At 41.7% G+C, this 21,746-nt stretch overlaps 1 protein-coding gene across 8 annotated transcripts in view; it reads right to left on the bottom strand.

Moving 5' to 3' along the window:
* LOC116867736 (nuclear body protein SP140-like protein) overlaps window positions 1-15,416 on the bottom strand; it is an 87,651-nt gene extending 72,235 nt beyond the window's left edge. For 7 of the 8 annotated variants that reach the window (XM_032857448.1, XM_032857451.1, XM_032857449.1 and 4 more), the window contains exon 1: window positions 15,280-15,415. In XM_032857448.1, coding sequence (XP_032713339.1) covers window positions 15,280-15,311 — 32 coding nt within the window. In that variant the 5' untranslated portion in view covers window positions 15,312-15,415. Of the gene's footprint in view, window positions 1-15,279 lie in introns of all 8 variants that reach the window. The other variant, XM_032857453.1, reaches the window with a different exon arrangement.
* Between the last annotated feature and the right edge of the window lie 6,330 nt (window positions 15,417-21,746).

The raw sequence follows: 21,746 nt of genomic DNA, 5'->3' as shown, positions 1-21,746 counted from the left end.
GATGGCTAGGGACCGAATCAATATGGACATTAGTAATATGTAAGAATGAGAGTTCAGAATGATGATTATTAAGGTGCTAGCTGGGCTTGAAAAAAGCATGGAAGATATTAGAGAAGCCCTTTCTGGAGAAATGAAATTCTTTCTGGAGAAATAAAAGAACTAAAATTTAACCAAGGTGAAATTTAAAAAGCCTTTTAATGAGATGCAATAAAAAATGGAGGCTCTTACTGCTAGGATAAATGAGGCAGAAGAGAGAATTAGTGATAGAGACCAAAATGATAGAAAATAAAGAAGCTGAGCAAGGATGCCTGGGTGGCTCATTTGGTTGGGGAACTGCCTTTGGCTCAGGTCATGGTCCCAGAGTCCCAGGATCCAGTCCTGCATTGGGCTCTCAGCTCCATGGGGAGTCTGCTTCTCCCTCTGACCTTCTTCCCTCTCATGTTCCCTTTCTCTCTCCCTCTCTCTCTCTCTCAAATAAATAAATAAATAAAATCCTTTTTTAAAAAAAAGCTGAGCAAAAGAGAGACAAACAACTACTGGACTATAAGGGGAATATTTGAGAGATAAGTGATACCATAAGATGTAACAATATTTGAATAATTGGGATCCCAGAAGACGAAGAAAGAGAGGGGGGAAAGGTATATTGGAGCAAGTTATAGCAGAGAATTTCCTTAATTTGGCGAAGGGAACAAGCATCAAAATCCAGGAGGCACAGAGAAGCCCCCTCAAAATCAATAAAAATAGGTCCACACCCCATCATCTAATAGTAAAACTTACAAGTCTCTATGACAGAAAACCCTGAAAGCAACTTGGGACAAGAGGTCTGTCACATACAATGGTAGAAATATAGATTGACAGCAGACCTATTCACAGAGACCTGGCAGGCCAGAAAGGACTGGCATGATATGTTCAGAGCACTAAATGAGAAAAATATGCAGCCAAGAATACTATATCCAGCTAGGCTGTCATTGAAAACAGGAGAGATAAAAAGCTTCCAAGACAAACAAAAACTAAAAGAATTTGCAAACACAAAACCAACCCTACAGGAAATATTGAAAGGTATCCTCTAAGCAAAGAGAGAGCCTAAAAGTAACAGACCAGGAAGGAACAGAGACAATATACAGTAACAGTCACCTTATAGGCAATACAATGGCACTAAATTTATATCTTTCAATAGTTACCCTGAATGTAAATGGGCTAAATGACCCAATCAAAAGACACAGGGTATCAAAATAGATAAAAAGACAAGACCAATTGATATGCTGTCTACAAGAAACTCATTTTAGACCCAAAGCCACCTCCAGATTTAAAATGATGGGGTGGAAAGCAAATTACCATGCTAATGGACATCAAAAGAAAGCTGGGGTGGCAATCCTTATATCAGATAAATTATATTTTAAGCCAAAGACTATAGTAAGAGATGAGGAAGGACACTATATCATACTTAAAGGGTCTGTTTAACAAGAAGATCTAACAATTTTGAGTATCTATGCCCCTAACATGGGAGCAGCCAATTTTATAAACTAATTACTAACAAAATCAAAGAAACACATCAACAGTAATACAACAATAGTAGAGGACTTTAACACCCCTTTAACTGAAATGCACAGATCATCTAAGCAAAAGATCAACAAGGAAATAAAGGCTTTAACTGACACACTGGACCAGATGGACATCACAGATATATTTAGAGCATTCCATCCCCAAAAAACAGAATACACATTCTTCTCTAGTGCACATGGAACATTCTCCAGAATAGATCACATCCTGGGTCACAAATCAGGTCTCAACCAGTACCAAAAGATTGGGATCGTTCCCTGCATATTTTTAGACCACAATGCTCTGAAACTAGGACTCAATCACAAGAGGAAAGTTGGAAAAAACTCAAATACATGGAGGCTAAAGAACATCCTACTAAAGAATGAATGAGTCAACCAGGAAATTAAAGAAGAATTGAAAAAATTCATGGAAACAAATGAGAATGAAAACAACTGTTCAAAATCCTTTGGACACAGAAAAGGCAGTCCTGAAGGAAAGTATATAGCAGTACAAGCCTTTCTCAAGAAACAAGAAAGGTCTCAAGTACACAACCTAACCCTGCACCTAAAGGAGCTGGAGAAAGAACAACAAAGAAAGCCTAAACCCAGCAGGAGAAGAGAATTAATAAAGATCAGAGCAGAAATCAATGAAATAGAAACCAAGAGAACAGTGGAACAAATCAATGAAACTAGGAGCTGGTTCTTTGAAAGAATTAATAAGACTGAATTATCATATGGTTTCACTTATTTGTGGAGTATAACAAATAGCATGGAGGACAAGGGGAGATGGAGAGGAGAAGGGAGTTGAGGGAAATTGGAAGGGGAGGTGAACCATGAGAGACTATGAACTCTGAAAAACAATCTGAGGGTTTTGAAGGGGCGGGGGGTGGGAGGTTGGGGGAACCAGGTGGTGGGTATTAGAGAGGGCACGGATTGCATGGAGCACTGGGTGCAGTGCAAAAACAATGAATACTGTTATGATGAAAAGAAATAAAAAATAAGAAAATTTAAAAAAAAAGAAGCAAAACCATTAAAAAAAAAATTGATAAGCCCCTGGCCAGACTTATCAAAAAGAAAAGAGAAAGGACTCAAATAAATAAAATCATGAATGAAAGAGGAGAGATCACAACACCAAAGAAATGCAAACAGTAAGACCATATTATGAGCAATTATATGCCAGCAAATTTGACAATCTGGAAGAGATGGATGCATTCCTAGAGACATATAAACTATCAAAACTGAACCAGGAAGAAATAGAAAACCTGAACAGACCCATAACCAGTAAGGAGATTGAAGCAGTCATCAAAAATCTCCCAACAAACAAGAGCCCAGGGCCAGACGGCTTCCCGGGGAATTCTACCAAAGATTTAAAGAAGAATTAATACTTATTCTCCTGAAACTGTTCCAAAAAATAGAAGTGGAAGGAAAACTTCCAAACTCATTTCATGAGGCCAGCATTACCTTGATCCTAAAACCAGACAAAGACCCCATCAAAAAGAATTACAGACCAATATCCTTGATAAACACAGATGCAAAAATTCTCACCAAAATACTAGCCAGTAGGATCCAACAGTACATTAAAAGAATTATTCACCACAACCAAGTGGGATTCCTGGGCTGCAAGATTGGTTCAACATCTGCAAATCAATCAATGTGATACAATACATTACTAAAAGAAAGAAAAAGAACCATATGATACTCTCAATAGATGCTGAAAAAGCATTTGACAAAGTACAGCATCTTTTCTTGATCAAAAATCTTCAAAGTGTAGGCATAGAGGGTACATACCTCAATATCATCAAAGTTATCCATGAAAAACCGACAGTGAATATAATTCTCAATGGGGAAAAACTGAGAGCTTTTCCCCTATAGTCAGGAAGCGGCAGGGATATCCACTATCACCACTGCTATTCAACATAGTACTTAAAGTCCTAGCCTCAGCAATCAACAACAAAAAGTAATAAAAGGCATCTGAATCACCAAAGAAGAAGTCAAACTCTCACTCTTTGCAGATGATATGATATTTTATGTGAAAACCCAAAAGACTTCAGTCTAAAACTGCTAGGCAGTGACATAAAATTTGTTAAAATCAAAGATATGCAAATTTTAATATTCAAATGTAAACAAAACAAAAAATAAGGTTATTCATAACCATATCAAAGCAAAAATTAAGAAACAGATAATGGAACAAATGTTCTATGGATGTTGAAAACACTTCACCTTTAATTTTTCACACTTCACATATTAAAAAAAATTATCAAAATATACACACTCTGGGACCCCCTGGGTGGCTCAGTCAATTAAGCATCTGACTCTTGATTTTGGCTCAGGTCATGATCTCAGAGTGGTGGGAATGAGCCCTGGGTAGGTCTCTGTGCTCACAAGGGAGTCTGCTTGAGATTTTATCTCTCCCTTTCCCTCTGCCCCATCCCTCCAGCTCTCTCTCTCATAATAAATAAATAAAATCCTTGGGGCGCCTGGGTGGCTTAGTGTGTTAAAGCCTCTGCCTTCGGCTCAGGTCCTGGGATCCTGGGATTGAGCTCCACATCGGACTCTCTGCTCGGCTGGGAGCCTGCTTCCTCCTCTCTCTCTGCCTGCCTCTCTGCCTACCTGTGATCTCTGTCTGTCAAATAAATAAATAAAATCTTTTTAAAAAATTAAATAAATAAATAAATAAAATCCTTAAAAAATATACAGGCTCTGGATAAATAAGCAAGCATAACTTATCATTTAATCTTGTGACCTAAAAGCAAGGCACACACCATTTTCCCCAACGTCGATGAAATATGTACAATCTGGATCACAATCTTGGCCACAAAAGAAATCTCAATAAATTATAATAAGTGGAAGGTGAACAGGCTGTAAGTTAAAGAAAATAAACCAACCAGAGAGTTTACAAAAGAAAACAACAAGTACTGTGTTGGATCAAAGATAATATAGACCTTGTGGTTAGAGACTATTTCCAAAATAAAGGAGGAGTAATATTCCATTGTATATATACACCATATCTTCTTCATCCATTCATCTATCAATGGGCACTTGGGCTGCTTCCATATCTTGACGGTTGTAAATAATGCAATAAACACAAGGATGCATTTATCTTTTTGAATTAGTGGTTGTTTTTTCTTTTGGTAAATACTCAGTAGTAGAATTACTCAATCATGTGGTATTTTATTTTTAATTATTAAAAGAATTTATGACAACATGAGTGAACCAAGAGTATATTATGCTAAATTAAAGAAGTCAGACAGAAAAAGACAAGTACCATATGATTTCACTTACACATGGAATCTAAAAAACAAAACAAAACAAACAAAAAAAACCAAAATCAGACTTTTAAATTCAGAGAACAAACTGGTGGTCGCCAGAGGGGAGGTCCAGGTGATGGAATGGGTGAAATAGGTAATGGTTATTAAAAGGTACAAAGTTCCATTTATAAAATAAATAAGACACAGAGAGGAAAAGTACAGCAAAGGGGATACAGTGAGTAATATTGTAATAATGTTGTATGGTGACACATAATGATTATACTTATCCTGATGAACACTGAATAATATATAGAATTGTTGAATCAGCACCCTGTACACCTGAAACGAATATAATATTGTATGTTAATTATACTTCAATTAATAAAAAGATCAATAATAAAAAAATTTAGCCTAAAAAACATGAAACCATCATAGCAAGGAAAAAAAGAGGAAGAAAAAGTTAAATAATGAAATGAAGAGAGATGGTTCAACATTAGGACATCTCCTTAGATAATTTAGTACATCAACAGACAAAAAAGAGGAAAAAGCACATAAGGATATCCCTAAATTGTTTTTTATTATCAGTTATAGTGGTTATTTTTATTTAATTAACATATAATGTATTATTTGTTTCAGGGGTACAGGTCTATGATTCGTCAGTCTTACACAATTCACAGCACTCACCATAGCACATACCCTCCCCAGTGTCCATCCCTTCCACCCCCCTCTTCTTCAGAAACCCTCAGTTTGTTTCCTGAGATTAAGTCTGTTATGGTTTGTCTCCCTCTTTGGTTTCATCTTGTTTCATTTTTCCCTCTCTATGATCCTCTGTCTTGTTTCTCAAATTCCTCATATCAGTGAGATCATATAATTGTCTTTCTTTGATTGACTTATTTCGCTTAGCATAAGACCCTCTAGTTCCATCCACGTCATTGCAAATGGCAAGATTTCATTTTTTATGGCTGCATAGTATTCATATGTGTGTGTGTGCACACACAAACACACCACCTATTCTTTTTTTTTTTAAGATTTTATTTATTTATTTGACAGAGAGAGAGATCACAAGTAGGCAGAAAGAGAGGAAGGGAAGCAGGCTCCCTGCCTAGCAGAGAGCCCAATGTGGGGCTCGATCCTAGGACCCCGGGGATCATGACCTGAGCCGAAGGCAGAGGCTTTAACCCGCTGAGCCACTCAGGTGCCCCCCACCTCTTCTTTATCCATTCATCTGTTGATGGACATCTAGGCTCTTTCCATAGTTTAGCTATTGTAGACATTGCTGCTAAAAACACTGGTGTGCATGGGCCCCTTCAGATCAGTACATTTGTATCTTTAGGGTAAATACCCAGTAGTGCAATTGCTGGATCGTAGGGTAGCTCTACTTTCAACTTTTTGAGGAAACTCCATACGGTTTCTCAGAGTGGCTGTGCCAATTTACTTTCCCATTCATAGTGCATGAGGGTTCCCTTTTCTCCACATCCTCACCAACACTTGTTACTTCTTGACTTTTTGGTATTAGCCATTCTGAAATGTGTGAGGTGATAGCTCATTGAGGTTTGGATTTGCATTTCCCTGATAATTAGTGGTGTTGAGCATCTTTTCATGAGTTTGTGGGCCACCTATAGGTCATTTTTGGGAAAATGTCTATTTAGAGCCTCTGCCAATTTTTAAATCAGATTAGCTTTTTGCTATTGAGTTCTTTATATATTTTAGACATTAACCCCATACTGAACATATGATTTGCAAATATTTTCTCTTATTCATTAGGTAACCTTCTCGTTGTGATGATTGATGCCTTCTGTTGCTGTGCAGAAGCTTTTTAATTTGATGTATTCCACTTGTTTATTTTTGCTTTTGTTGCTTTTATTTTTGGATAAAATACAAAAATTCAACACCAAGACCATTATCAAGTAGTTTATCAACTATGTTTTCTTCTAGGACTTTTATGGTTTCAGGTCTTACATTCAAGTCTTTAATTCATTTGGGTTAATTTTTGTATACATTATATTCTATTTATAAGGGGTATATAAAAAAATGAAACAGCTCAAGAAGACTGAAAATAAAGGGATTGGAAAAGACACACTAAGCAAATGCAAAGAGTGTTTCGCAGCAAACCTAAAATTAGAAGCAAATAGAAGTTATGTTGAAAAGCCTTACAAATAATGTAGGTTATTTCATACTGATAAAATATACACTTCACCAGACCATATTGTAGAAGTCATGATCCATAAGGAAATGTCTTTAGAATACTGAGGGGAATACATTACATGTTAATAAAAAATAAAAAATTTTTAAAAATAAAAATAAAATACTGAGAGGACATATTTTATAGCTAGATAGTGGTGGAGCTAGGATTCAGAACACCCCTCCCCAAACTTCCTAAATACCCCCTGAGCTCCTATCCTCCCTCCTGGCCAGCATTAAATAGCACACTATGAATCACTATATTATATTACTCTTTAAATATGAAGAAGCTGCAAAATCACATGTATTAGGCCACAAGAAAATTAACAATTGACTATGAAATGAAAGAAAATCTTTTTTTTTTTTAATTTTATTTTTTATAAACATATAATATATTTTTCCCCCAGGGGTACAGGTCTGTGAATCACCAGGTTTACACACTTTACAGCATTCACCATAGCACATACCCTCCCCAATGTCCATAACCCCGCCCCCCTCTCCCAACCCCCCTCCCCCCAGCAACCCTCAGTTAGTTTTGTGAGATTAAGAGTCACTTATGGTTTATCTCCCTCCCAATCCCATCTTGCTTCAAAATGAAAGAAAATCTTAAGGAACACTTTTTCTAACCACATTTGATCAGACCAGAACAAACAACCAGGACAAAGAAAGATCTCCTTCAATCTTATTCACTGAGAAATGTTCAAAACTCTTTCCAAACAGTCCTTAGTTCTTATTGTTGTTGTTGTTGTTTAAGATTTTATTTATTTATTTGACAGGCATAGATCACAACTGGGCAGAGAGGCAGGCAGAGAGAGAGAAGGAAGCAAGCTCCCTGCTGAGCAGAGAGCCCGATATGGGACTCGATCCCAGGATCTTGGGATCATGACTTGAGCTGAAGGCAGAGGCTTAACCCACTGGGCCACCCAGGTGCCCCCAAACAGTCCTTAGTTTAAAAAGTAAATCAAAATAGAAATTACAGAAAAGTAAGAAACAAACTCTAATGAAAACATATAAAACCACAGACATATAAAAACCAGATATACCCAAAGTGGCACCAATTCATGGCTTAAAATGAATTTATTAGAAAACAAGAAACATTGAAAAGTAAATTAAATTTTAAATCAAAGTATTAAGAAAAGATGTCAAGGTAACCCCCCAACTGAAGACAAAAATGAAGAAAGGAAAAAATACAAAAATATAATAAAGAGCAGTAGGATTTAATTAAATTTCAGACAAAAGATAAAAATAATGGATTGATAACAATCAATAGGTGATTCTTTGAAGAGGACAAGAAAATGCAAAGTTTGATCAAGAGAACAAAAGAAAAGACATAAATGAACAATGCTGGGAAGAAAGAAAATGAGTTAAGGAAAGATTAAAACTGCAGTTAAAGAGAAGGTTAAAACTTTACAAAAGAAATCCTTGTATAATTTTCTACCAATAAATATGACAATCTAGGAAAAATGGCTACTTTTTAGGAAAATATGAATCATCAAAACTGAGCATCTACATGAGAACTAAATAGAACTAAAAGTAATAGGAATGTATAATGTATTTCGAGACCATTCCTAACCCTGCTGCCTCCCCCACTACAATATCAGTTTCAAATAGTTTTATAGACAATTTCCAGCAACCCTTCAAAGAACAGATAATATCCATATTAAATAAACCATTCCAATACAATTTTATAAATTTTCAAATCACCCTAAATCATTTTTTTAAAAGATATTATTTATTTATTTGACAGACAGAGATCACAAATAGGTAGAGATGCAGGCAGAGAGAGAGGGGGAAGCAGGCTCCCTGCTGAGCAAAGAGCCTAATGCGGGACTTGATCTCAGGACCCTGGGATCATGACCTGAGCTGAAGGCAGAGGCTTTAACCCATTGAGCCACCCAGGTGCCACACCCTACATCATTTTAAGACTACTTTATTTCTGCTATAAATACCAGATAAATGAAAGTCCTCAATAATTAGCAAACCAAATTCAGCATGCATTAAAATGATCATACACCATGATCACGTGGGACTTATTTCAAGGATACAAGGCTGGTTCAATATCAGTAAATCAATCAACATGATACTAACTTAAATAAAATGAAGGACACAAGTCTTATGATCATCTCAACAGATGCAGAAAAACTATTAGACCAAACTCAATACTCATTTATGATTAAAAACTCTCAACAAAGTAGGGTTAGAGGGAACATATCTGAACATAATAAAGGGCATAACGGACGTACCAACAACTAGCACCATGCTCAACAGTGAAATGCTAAAAGCTTTTCCTCTAAGATCATAAACAAGGTAAGGATGTCCCCTACCTTGCTGCTTGTTTTCAACATAGTACTGGAAGTCCTAACTATAGCAATCAGACAAGAAAAAGAAATAAAAAGCATCTGAATTAGTAAAGAAATAAAACTGTCACTGTTTGCAGAAGACGTAATACTATATATAGAAAACCCAAAAGACTCCACCAAAAAAACCTGTTAGATCTAATAAACAAATTTGGTAAAGTTGCAGGATATAAAATTAATATACAGAAATCTGTTATGTTTTCTATACATGAATAACAAACTAACAGAAAGAGAAATTAAGAAAATCCCATTTACAATAGCACCAAAAATAACAAAATACCTAGGAATAAATTTAAACAAGGAGGTAAAAGACTTGTACTCTGAAAACTGTAAGACACTGATGAAAGAAATTAAAGATGACACAAATAAGTGGACAGATACACTATGGTCATGGATCAAAACAAATTAATGTTAAAATTTTCATACTACTGAAAGCAATATACAGATTCAATTTAATTCTTATCAAAATACCAACAATATTCTTCACAAACTAAAACAAATAATCCAGAAATTTGTATGGAAACTCAAAAGATCCCAAGTAGCCAGAGCAAACTTGAGGAAGAATAACAAAGCTGGAGGCATGACAATCCCAGATTTCATGCTATACTACAACACTATGATAATCAAAACAGGATGGTACCTAACACAAAAATAGAAAGATCAGTGGAACAGAATAGAGAGCCCAAAAATAAACCCACATTTTTACAGCCAAGTAATCTATGATAAAGGAAGCAAGAATATACAATGGGGGAAAAGACAGTATCTTCAATTAGTGAGGCTAGGAAACTGGACAGCTACATGCAAAAGAATGAAACTGGACACTATCTTACAACATACACAAAAATAAACTCAAAATGGATTAAAGTCCTAAATGTAAGACCTAAAAGATAAGACTCCTAAGAGAAAAATAGGTAGTAAACTCTTGGACATTGATCTCAACAATATTTTTCTTAAGTAGGCTCTATGACCAACATGTGTCTTGAACTAATGACCCTGAGATCAAGAGTTACATAATCTACCAACTGAGCCTGCCAGGTGCCCCAAATGATCTTAATGAGATATATATAGAAACATAGATATATAGATAAATATATATATATATATATATATATATATATATATATTTGGATCTCTTTAGGCAAGGGCAACAAAAGCAAAACTAAACAATTGGAACCACCTGAAACTAAAAAGCTTTTGTACAGTGAAAGAAACCATCTACAAAAGGCAACCTGGTGGAGGGGAGAAGATATTTGCAAATGATCTATTTCATAAGGGGTTAGTATCTAAAACATAAAGAACTGCTACAACTCAACACCAAAAAAATAAGCAATCCAATTAAAAAATGGATGGAGGACCTGAATAGACATTTTCCCAAAGAAGACATACAGATGGCCAACAGACATAGAAGATGCTCAACATCACTAATGATCAGGTAAGTACAAATCCAAACCATGAGATGTCACCTCACACCTGTCAGAATGGCCAGAATCAAAAAGACAAAACATAACAAGTGTTGGTGAAGATGTGGAGAAAAAGAAACACTTAATGCACTGTTGGTAGAAATGTAAATTAGTACAGCCACTATGAAAAATGGTATAGAGGTTCCTTAGAAGATTAAAAACAGAAATACTGTGTGAGCCAGGAATTCTACATCTGGATATTTATCTGAAGAAAATAAAAATGCTAATTCAAAAAGATATGTGCATCCTCATATTCATTGCAGCATTGTTTACAGTAGCCAAGATATGAAAACAATGTAAGTTTCCATCAATAGAGGAATGGCTAAGGAAGATTCCGTAATATATATTATATAATGGAATATTACTCAGCCATAAAAAAGAAGGAAATCTTGTAATTTTCAATGACATGGATGGACCTACAGGGTATGACATTAAGTAAAATAAATCAGAGAAAGACAGTACTGTAAGTGAAAACTTACATGCGGAATCTTAAAAATAAACAAATGAATAAACACGACAAAACAGAAACAGACTCATAAATACAGGGAACAAACTGATGATTGCCCGAGAGGAGGTAGGTGGAGGGAATGTAAAACAGGTGAAGGGGATTAAGAGGTACACACTTCCAGTTATAAAATAAATAAGCCAAGGGGAGGTAGGGGTGCCTGGGTGGCTCAGTGGGTTAAGCCTCTGCTTTCAGCTCAGGTCATGATCTCAGGGTCCTGGGATTGAGTCCTGCATCAGGCTCTCTGCTCAGCAGGGAGCCTGCTTCCCCCTCTCTCTCTGCCTGCCTCTCTGCCTACTTATGATCTCTCTCTGTCAAATAAATAAATAAAATCTTAAAAAAAATAAAAAATAAAAATAAAAAAGCCAAGGGGATGTAGAGTATAGCACAGAGAATACAGTCAATAATAATGTAATAATTTTGTATGGTTACAGGTTGTAACTAAACTTACTCTGGCGGTGGTTTCATAATGTATATACATGTCAAATCATTATGCTGTACACCTGAAACCAATATAATATTATATGCCAATTATACTTCATTTAAAACAAAAAAAGAACCCAATGAACAAAAAGACAAAACAAAAGACATCAACTTGCAAATTTAAGAAAGTCTAGAAACCCCAAAAAGGATAAACACAAAACAAAAAAACAAAATTTAAAAATTTTAAGAAACAAACAAATCTAGACTTACTACAGTATAAGTGCTGAGAGAAAAATCTTAAAAGCATTCATAGGACAAATTCATGAACCACAACCAAACCTCAAGCAATAAACTTTGAAAACTGACAGTTAATCAACTAGTCAATCCATGACTATACTTTCCTGGTGTGGTGGGGCAGGATTCAAAAATCTCCCCCAACTCCCATAAGCAATATAGCTTTCTGTTGGAAAAACTGTGAAAGTTGAAAAAAAAAATTAAAAATGTTACTAAAGAGATGGAACTATGGTAAGGCATTAGCAGGCAAAAGTAAAGTCAAAAGGAGAAACCAGAGACAGAAGCAGGAACAGAGCCACTTTTGACTTAATGGAATGCTGATTCAAGGGAATCAGAACCTCAGGTTTGACAACTTTAAGGGATGAGGGGGACAGAAGTGAAGTCTGGAGTCCACACAAGGTGGAGGGTCCAGCGGGAGTCCCGGCCACCACCACCACATCTTCCCAGTGAGAATGGAGTGCATCGGGCAGCTCTGGAAAGACGTGGCTTCCCCCAGGTGCTCTCAGACCGGGACCTGTGTCAAGGAGTTCCTGGAGGCACCTGAATGTGGCAAACCAAAACTCTTTCCAAAGTCGTAACTTCATTGCAGTCCTTGATTTTACCTAAAAATAATTTCCCCAATACAGTGCTAGTACACAAAGACACTGAGCAAAAAAACCTTTGTGAACAGAACATTATGTTTCCCTTTTCTTTGTGGGAAGGGGAAAATGGTAACTTTTTAGTGGAGAAGCCTGGCAAACACCACCTCCATTCAAGGATGAAGGTCAACTTCTCTGGGGATAAGTCAGGTTGGCATATATCCCCTGATGTGATGTGATGAGGAGGGCACTTCACTTCCTTGGTACACTCTCAGAAAACCCATCAGCCCAGTCTAATCCTGAGAAAATCATCCAGATGAATGCAAATTAAAAAGTAGTCTACAGAATGCCTGACCAGTACTCTTCAAACTGTCAAGGTCGTGAAAGAAAAGGAGAGACTGAGAAACTGTCACACACCAGAAGTGAGTGGAGTCCTGGATTGCATCGTGGAACAGTGTATTAATGTGTATTAATGGAAAAGCTGATGAAACTGAAAAAAAAAAAAAAAAGAAAAAGTCCAGAGTTTAATTCACAGTGATGTTACCAATACTGGTTTTTCAGTTTTGAAAAATGTGCCACAGTCATGTCAGAGGGATAATGTCACAGGAAATGAATCTGGGTATGCAGAATGTAAAAACTTTGTACTCTCTCTGCAACTTCTCTGTAAATGTAAAATTATTCCAAAATTAAAAGCTTGTTTTAAAAAAAAGTATGAATGAGAAGCAGCAGAAACAACAGAAAACAGGGCCAGCTACAAACACCTCCCATGTTGAAAGTATTAGATACCAACCTAAAATTTCTTTAATCTGTTAGATCTTTTATAAAACCTTTTTATAAAAGAAATCTACAGCAAACATCATCCATAACGTGCAGTGATAAAAACTTTCCCTTTGGGATTAGGATCAAGATGGAATCATTGCCATCAGTACTGGGGATAGACTTGAATCCACCATCTTAAGAGCTCAGGAGCTGTGGCTGAACACCAGGCACAGACAGAATTCATCGTAACTTTTCCCCCTCACATGAATTATTTATAACAGAGGGTGCATCTAGCTTATGAAATCAATAGTATAAAAAGTCTACACTGTAAATTTTAAGCTTTAATAAGATCGAGTCATCATAAACAAAGTTCAAAGACAAGGAGAGTATATTTATAACTTTCAGAATATTTAGCAAATTCTCCTTTCTTGTTAAAGAAAAGACAATCATGTCAACTGAGTAACACTGGCCAATAAATGAACCAGCAATTTATGGAAGAGGCAAATGGCCAATAAACACTGTCCAGCCTCCCGTGGAATCAGGAAAAATGCACAGTAAATCAGGATGCAACTTTTATCCACCACCTTTGCAAAGTTTGGGTGTGGGGAGAGGGTTTCTCTCATTTGATATTGGCTCAGCTACTTAGAAAGACAATCTGGCAGGATGTATAAACAAGTAAATATTAGTAACCTTTGCCTCCACAATTCCACTGTTTTGGTTGTTGACATGAGACAAATACTTGTAAATGTGCAAAAATATAAGGAAATAGATGATTCTTATCATAGCTTGTTGGTAAAGTGAACAACTGAATATGACCTAAATGTCCATCAGTGGGGGCTGTGGGGGGGGGGGATGGTTTAAGACTTACGATATATCGATTCTATGGAACAGCATGTAGCTCTTAAAAAGAATGGAGTGTATCTATACGAAGGTGATCACCAGGATTTTCACTCTTAAAATAAGAGAAAATGAAAAATGAAAAATGGGATATGTAATATAATCCTATTTATTGAAAAGACAAGGCACAATGTGCATATTTAGGCAGAGAAGCTATATATAGAAATGCACAGAAAAAGATCTGAAAGGCTCTTCAGGAAACACTTAATAGGACCCGACTGGAAGTTGCAGTGGGGTAGGTGGGAAACGGGGCTCTTGCCTTTGACATACTTCCATTTTGTTTAAAATTTTATGAACAAGAATGTATGATGCATTTCTTTTGTAGTAAATAATAAATTGATTAAAATATTAAGTAATATTATTTCTGACCCATTACTAGAGAAAAAGGATTTTTGCCCACTCCACACCCCCCACTTTTTTTTTGGTCAGAGACACAATCCATTCCAGAATAGAAAATCATAGTCAAGATAAAACCCCTGAGCCTGCACTTCTCTTGGGTGGTCTGTAGCCTTTCTCCTCCTTTTACTTTCTTTGGTCAAGAGGACAAGGACCCAGCCAGAGAGGAGCAGGGCCTGAAGGAGGCCTGTTCGAAGGAGAGGTGTGAGCCCACAGCACCCCATGTTTTAGCGTAAGTCAGGTGTTGACTCTGATCTGCATATCTTCTCAACAACCTTCTTTGCGGTGAGTCACGAAGGAAGAGGAGGCCCGAGGGAAAGGAGAAAGTTCAGAGGTCACAAGGAGACAGCAAATCCCTGTCACAAGCCTCATAAAGGACCAGGACTTCAGACAGGCCTCCAGCTGAGCCGGGTGACCAAATAAAAAAGAAAGAAAGTCGTATGTGTGGTGGAAAGCTGGATGAACACCTCATTTCCTCGTTACCCCTTCCTGCCCTTAGTATATTACAAGCCAGCATTCTTATAAACTGGGTCTCAAGTAGAGATTTAGTTTAGTGTCTCAACTTCAGGGTCTTTAGAAAGACGGGGAAGCAGTCCATGGCCAGAGAGAGACAGAGGTGAGAGGGAAGGAGATCGAGACTGACCTGGAGCTGAAGCCACTGCCTCCATCGGCCATCTTCCCCCTCTGGCCCACCTGGGCTCCGCCTGGGCCTCAAGTGTGGCCTCTGAACCCTCCGTCCTGTGGCCTGGTTCAAGGTGGCTGCCGGAGCCCAGAGCAGGAAGTTTGTGAATTGCCTCACACCCAGAGAGCCCCGCCCAAATGGGGAAAAGAGAAGTGAAAGTATCTCTGAGTTGCCGGGCATTGTTTCCCTCCTGAAGCTCCACGATGGTTCTTAGGCCCCAAGACACAGAACAACAGGAATGGAGGTTGAGGAGGGACATTCAGGGCCCCGAGGAGCAGAGCCAGGCCCCAGGGGGCCACTTGTTGGCACAAAGACACAGAAACATCTATGTGTCCTCCAGTGCTTCCTGACCTAAGATGGTTTCTGAGTATAATGGGGTGGGCACATCAGGGGGGTGGGGGTGGGGGGAACTCCTTATTTGCCCCTTCCCCTCACCGACATGGCTGGGGGGCGAAAGAGGGAAAGAGAAAGTTCACACCTTCTCCCTTCCTGAGCCTGGACCCAGCAAGATGCGAGTGTAGGAACCCAGGACTGGAGAAAGCCCAAATTCTCAGCATCCTAAACCAGGGCAAGTGTGCTTAGTGTCCCTGGAAATCCACCAAAGGTAAGAGAGAAATCTGCAAGGCCACAGCCAAGGCGATGACGTTGGTTAACGTCTCAGGTGCCTGGGTTTAAAGTGTATTTCTCAAATTCAGCCCTGAGACACCTGAAAAGCAGTCAGTCACCAGGATGCCAAGCAGCATCGGCTTCCCTTGGATGGAGAGGGAGGTTGGAACCGACAGGACCTGGAAGCCAATGGGCAGGTGAGCCCCGTGGGGAGGAGGACCCTCTGCCTCAGAGTCCCATCTGTCCACAATGTCTCCTTCAGATGCGAATCATCATTCCACAAAGCCTGAGAAGTGACCCAGAAGACTTCATTACATTTGAAACCGCCGGGGGAAGGAGGTTTCTATCCTGTTTCCATGGATATTGTGTCTTTCCCCCAAAGGAGCAAATGGCAGTCTGGCTGGGATTCCAGGTTGTTGACAAATACTCCTTTACCCATGGGCCAGGTGTCTATACCAGGAGCAGCACACACCGGGATCTCTCTCCCGCTTTCCCTCTCTCCCGCTCTCTCTCTCTCCCACTCTCCCTCCCTCCCTCCCTCACTTGCAGGGGTAGCAGGACTAGGAAGCTGAGGCATTGTTGAGCACATCTGTCCTCTGCTTCTGGCCTCCATGGGACACAGATGACACCAGCCTTTTCTAGTATCCCCTGTCTCTCTCCTTCTCTGTCCCTGGGCAGCAGACTGACCCAAGGCCACTACCATACTGGGTATTGGCATATATGTGCCAGCTTTTCCATGGGTCTGCATAGGGCACCTGGAATAGAGGCCACTGAGTGGCCGGCAGGGGTGGGGACATCCACGGGTGGCTGCTGCTGCGAGGAACCCTGACACCAGGGCGCTGTCCTCAAAGTAGCCCAATGCTGGACCTGGAGGCCTGGAAGGTGGGAGAGGCATGCTGAGAAGGGACTATGGGGCAAAGGACCCACCAGGGGACAGGCTCTGTGAATGTCCCCAGGAGCAGCTTCTGTTCAGACTTTCATAGCAAGGCTAAGTCTCCAATTCAGGAGACCCCTGTGGGGACCAGAGGTTTGTCCCTAGGAACTCAAAGGTGGGAAGTCTTGGTGGCAGCAGCCACAATGGCCCGCTAGGGAAAGGACATAACAGACTTGGCACTTCTGTGGATGTGGAATCACGGGGAAACCCGGCACCTGGGATGTAAGTGGGAACACTCAGGCCCTGCTCCAATGTCCCTGAAAGGAACATCCATCAGTGGGACTCATCTGGACTCCCTAACCTTCCCTCCTTTCTGCAGAGACTCTGGTGGAAGGGGTGAGCCGGCTCCTTGCTGGGTCTCCCAGGGCTCATGGCACCTGAAAAGGCTAGGTCTCTTTTGGCTTTTCCAAGGTCAAGTGCACAGGGACAGGACGTTGTGGGGGTTGTGGGAGGCTGGGGGTGTGTCTGATTGATTAGAGCAGCCTGAGGCTGTGTGGATAAGCTCAGGTTGGGGGTTCAGTTTGAAGGATCCCTTTTTGCTATATACTAAGCCATGAGTCCCAATGTAGCTTTTATCAGGAAGAAAGCAGGTATTTTGAACCCCCTCTATTCAGTTTTATACCGATCTGCCTGCTGGTGTGGAATTCAGGTGAGGGAAAGGGAAGCAATTTGGGGGGTGGGGGCAGCGTATGGGTACACATATCTTTCCACGAGTTCTCATCTACCCGTGCCCTGGATGGGTAAAGAGCCTCAGAGTCCTACCCTCTTGCAATTGCACGGATTTTGTGGGTATTTGGCGGCAGTATTTCTGTGTTGAGGGGCTGAGGTGGGGGCGGGGCCCTTTTCCCACTAAACCAGAATCTCAGGGACCCCGCAGTTGGTGGCGGAGGCGCAGATTCCTGTTGCTGCCAAGTTTGTACAGGGCCAGAGGGATTGCTGGGGGTGAAGTGTGAAGGTTTCTACAGGGAAGAGAGTGACTCCTTGGAAAGGGGCTGGGGAGAAGAGGAAGTGGTTAAGGGGCGTGGGTTGTGGGGAGTGACAGAGAACTCCCGGGCCCCTTGAGAAATACGTCTGGACCACTTTCCGAAAGCCTGCACTCCCCTCTAGTGATCATACTAGGCATTGCACTCTCCTTAGACCTGACGTCCGTCGCCTGCTCCGCCTGTTCCGAGAAACCGAAACCGGAAATTGTTCTTGTAACTATTTAACCCCTGGAAATCAGTAGCAGGAGTGCCTTTATTTCTTTCTACATGAAGGTTAACCAATTTAAGGATTGGGTCCTGAGATGATTTTGAGATGCACACACGGACAAGCTTCTGGCCTGGACAGGGTCCTCCACACCCGCTGACCATCATCTGGAGGTGAAGGGGAGGGAGACTGCTAACCAGCAGGAGCTCTGGCTAGAAATGGGTGTGGCTGGGGAGACCTTGGGCACTCCCAGGGCACCTGTGCCTGGGGCTGAGAAAGTCTCACGCAGAGGATGAGGTTGGCCTTCACAAACCAGCAGCTTGACAGTCCTGGGCCAGGGAAATCCCAACAAGAGTCTAACGAACACCCCCCTACCCCCTAGGGCCAAGTCCTGTGCTTTTTCCCCCGGCCTGGGGCCTGCGTTTCTCACGTGTACAAGTACTGTGCTGGTGAAATGGGCTGGCATCCTGGAGGATCCAGCACACTGATACACAAGGAACATGTACGTCTGGCCAGGTCATCTAGTGGCCCTGGGAACACAGAGATATGCCCCTGAAGCTCTCCACCAGGCTCTGTGGGCCATCCCATGTCTCACCTTAGAGTGAAGTTTGTCAACAGCAGGTATCCTCCCGGGTCTCCTGCTCCAATGGTTCATGGTCAAGACCACAACCAGCATAATTGTAAGGATTTCTCAAGACAATGACACTGAAGTTAAAACCTCACCACTCTCATTTGACTCTGGCTCATAAATTATCCTGGGGCATTAAGGGAATACAGGGAAAGTTCCCTAGAGGTCGGATGCCATTTCTGCAACTTCTCCCACCTTTTGAGAATGGCCAGTGGGCTCTGTCGTATAGGTGAAACCCTCCCCTCCATAGAGAAGGAAGACCCCTCTGCCTCTTCTGGGCATTCCATCTATAGTCTATGGCACCCCCCCCATGAATAATTCAAGGGTGGAGGGGAAACTTCAGCCTCCTGAAGGTGAAGCCAGGGTGAGGGGCTTTCATGTGTCCAAGAGCCTGGATCCCAGGCCAAGATGTGAGGACAATAATGGCTTCCTTGAGCTGTGCCTGCAAGAACCCAGCATCAGAAATTGTGTCCTCGCCCCCTAGGGAAATTCAGCAGGTCGGGCCTGGATTTACCACTTGCCATCAGATGAAGGTATCGTGTAAGAATCCAGGGACTGTCTTGTATTTCCTGAATACACACGAAGTAAAGGCATCAGCCAACTCCTACAGTGCACTTCCACCACACACAGGGACACAAGATTTTGCAAAAACTTCAAAGAGTGGACATGTCCAAGGGCATGCTGAAAGCATCTGCCACGGGCTCTGTCTCTGTTCTCAGAGACCCTGGGAAGTGGTCACAGACACCAGACAAGCCAGAAGCTGGGACCACATCGTTTTGTAGCTAAGGCTCATGCTCCTGAGATCTCAAGGCTGGGGTCCTGCATCTTCCTCCCCATCCAAACACAGGCAAGCATAGAAGGGCCCTCGGAGATGGTGGGATGGAATGTGGTCCTCCCTGCCTCCCCAGCAGCTCTGGCAGAGCTCAGGGCCACCCCTTCCCTGAACACTCCCCACTCTTGTGGAGATACAGGTGTGAATACTACTATGTTTGGTATGAACTAGTGTAGACTCTTTCTGTCCTACACATGGGACTCAGGGGAAACTTTGGAGGATGACCGGGGGAGAGAAAAGTCCTAGATTTGATGGAAAGTAGGAATCAGTAGTTCCAGGTCAGATGAAAAATCTCAGACCCGTGGGTCTGAGCAGCAGGGTCCGCTGAAGTTATGATAAGAATCTGATTACTGTTTGGCACAACTCCTGTGTCCAGGATGGGTCTAGATTTACTAAACCGGAAGCTATTCGGCACCTCTTGCTGGGCTTGGAATGGTCACTCACAAGGCCCGGCTCAGAACACCCCCCCCCCCCACCGTCGCCTCCTCATCTCCAGCTCAGACTAGTTCAGCCTGCTTTCACTTGGTCCCAGGCCATCAGCCAGCAATGTGGGGAGGGCTTAGACACTGGGTGTTCCTCTCTATGACTTTCTCTTTTCTAGCATTTCCCCCTCACTACCCAGAAAGCTTAGGGACTCTGGCCTTCTTCCCTGGCTTTGCTGACCAGAGGGAATGTGGGCTTTCTACCAAAGTTTTTGTCACCCCATGCAAGACTGGCCCAGCGACTCTGGGGCCAGGTGATAGTAAACAGTAAACGTCTTACCATTGGCTGTTTCCTCTTGAGTTCTGACTTCCCTCCAAAGTCGGCCTACTTTGGTTTACTTTTCAGAGGCCTCTGGGAATGGTTCTTTGTCCAGAGCTTCTAGCTGTTTTCCACAAGAGGCTGGTTGATGAGGAACCCAGGCTTGCAGGTCTAAAGCAGACCTCCTCATCCTCAGTCCGAAGCCGCAGGCCAGTCCTTCCCCCTCCCAGACCCAGCCATGCTTCTGGAGACGCCAGTGGTTCCAATGCTGCCTAGCCCTCTGTCCAGCCAAGGGAGAGAGATGCGAGTGTGCAGTGCATGCATCAAACAGAGAGCACCTCTTGGTCAGCTGAGACGCAGCCAGAACTATGCCCGTTGTTTTCTTCTGTGCCCATGGGAACACAAATCTCACCTACTTAAGGAGGGTGGGGGGCTTGTTCAGTAAACAAAATGACAGAGCAAATGAAATGCCTGGGGGGAAATGTGGATTATTCTAGAATTTCAGTCGGAGTTAATACTTATAGATCTATACAGATAAGACATATAAATTGTTGCTGAGAAGTCTAAGACCACTTTTTTTCTTTGTTTCAAGGAGGAATCTTGTTTTTGTTTCAGAGGGCTTACTTAAGCAATTTTGTCTTTCCAAGGAATTGGGGCCACAGCCCTCCCTCTGCTTGCCTCCTGCACTAACTCCCCATCCACAAACTAGGAAAGAAAGAGCCCCCGACTGGATGTATGTAAGTTAGTATTTGGCTTGATAGGAAACCCAGCCATGCAGTTCAGTTCCTGGGCCCTGATTTCGGGCCTTCTGAAGCCTCACCACTTGGTTTGCATAGAGAGAGCTAGAGAACCCCCTCTCTCCTCTCAGCCCAGCAGAGCAGGGGGTGAGCCCAGTAGAGCTGCCTTGGGAGGTTCAGGCTGAGGGGTCCTTACCAAGAGCCTCAGGACCTCAGGAACACCAGGTCCTCCTACAGCTCCCAGGGCCATGGCACACTGCCCCCTGTAAGGTCACAGCCAAGCTCCCCAACATCTCAGCAAACAGCCTGCAACTGAGTCCAGGTAAACCGGAATGATGGGGTGAGAGGCTTAGTGTCCTTCATTGCCCTTTGCTGTCCTGGAGGGGAGGGAAATAGACAACCTCCTTTCAAGCATGAAGACCATCTCAACCTTCATCTCCACAGCACAGGGCAGTGGGACCTCAATCAACCTGCTCCATTTGGTTGGGGGACCTCAGCCCCTCTGAGCAGCCAGGCACTGCCCCACACTCCGTGAGACACAGGGCCTGCCGTGGAGAGTCGGTGGGTCAGACTTCATCTCCTTGGCCATCCAGCCTCTTCTCCCACTTTCCTAACAGCTCCCAGTTTCCTCTGGGTAGACAACATCTCCCCTTTATGTGCAGGAGCAGAGCAACTGCTGATCAGTATCAGGTCCCTGAGTGAGCCATACCCGTCAGCTGCTTTGGGGAGTTGGACTCTTGAGAGAAGTTTGCTATGGAGTTT

Source organism: Lontra canadensis, unplaced genomic scaffold (assembly GCF_010015895.1).
Source record: "Lontra canadensis isolate GAN:19392208 unplaced genomic scaffold, GSC_riverotter_1.0 scaffold13, whole genome shotgun sequence".
In the NCBI taxonomy this organism is placed as follows: Eukaryota; Metazoa; Chordata; class Mammalia; order Carnivora; family Mustelidae; genus Lontra; species Lontra canadensis.
This window is presented reverse-complemented; position numbering and strand designations above follow the sequence as displayed.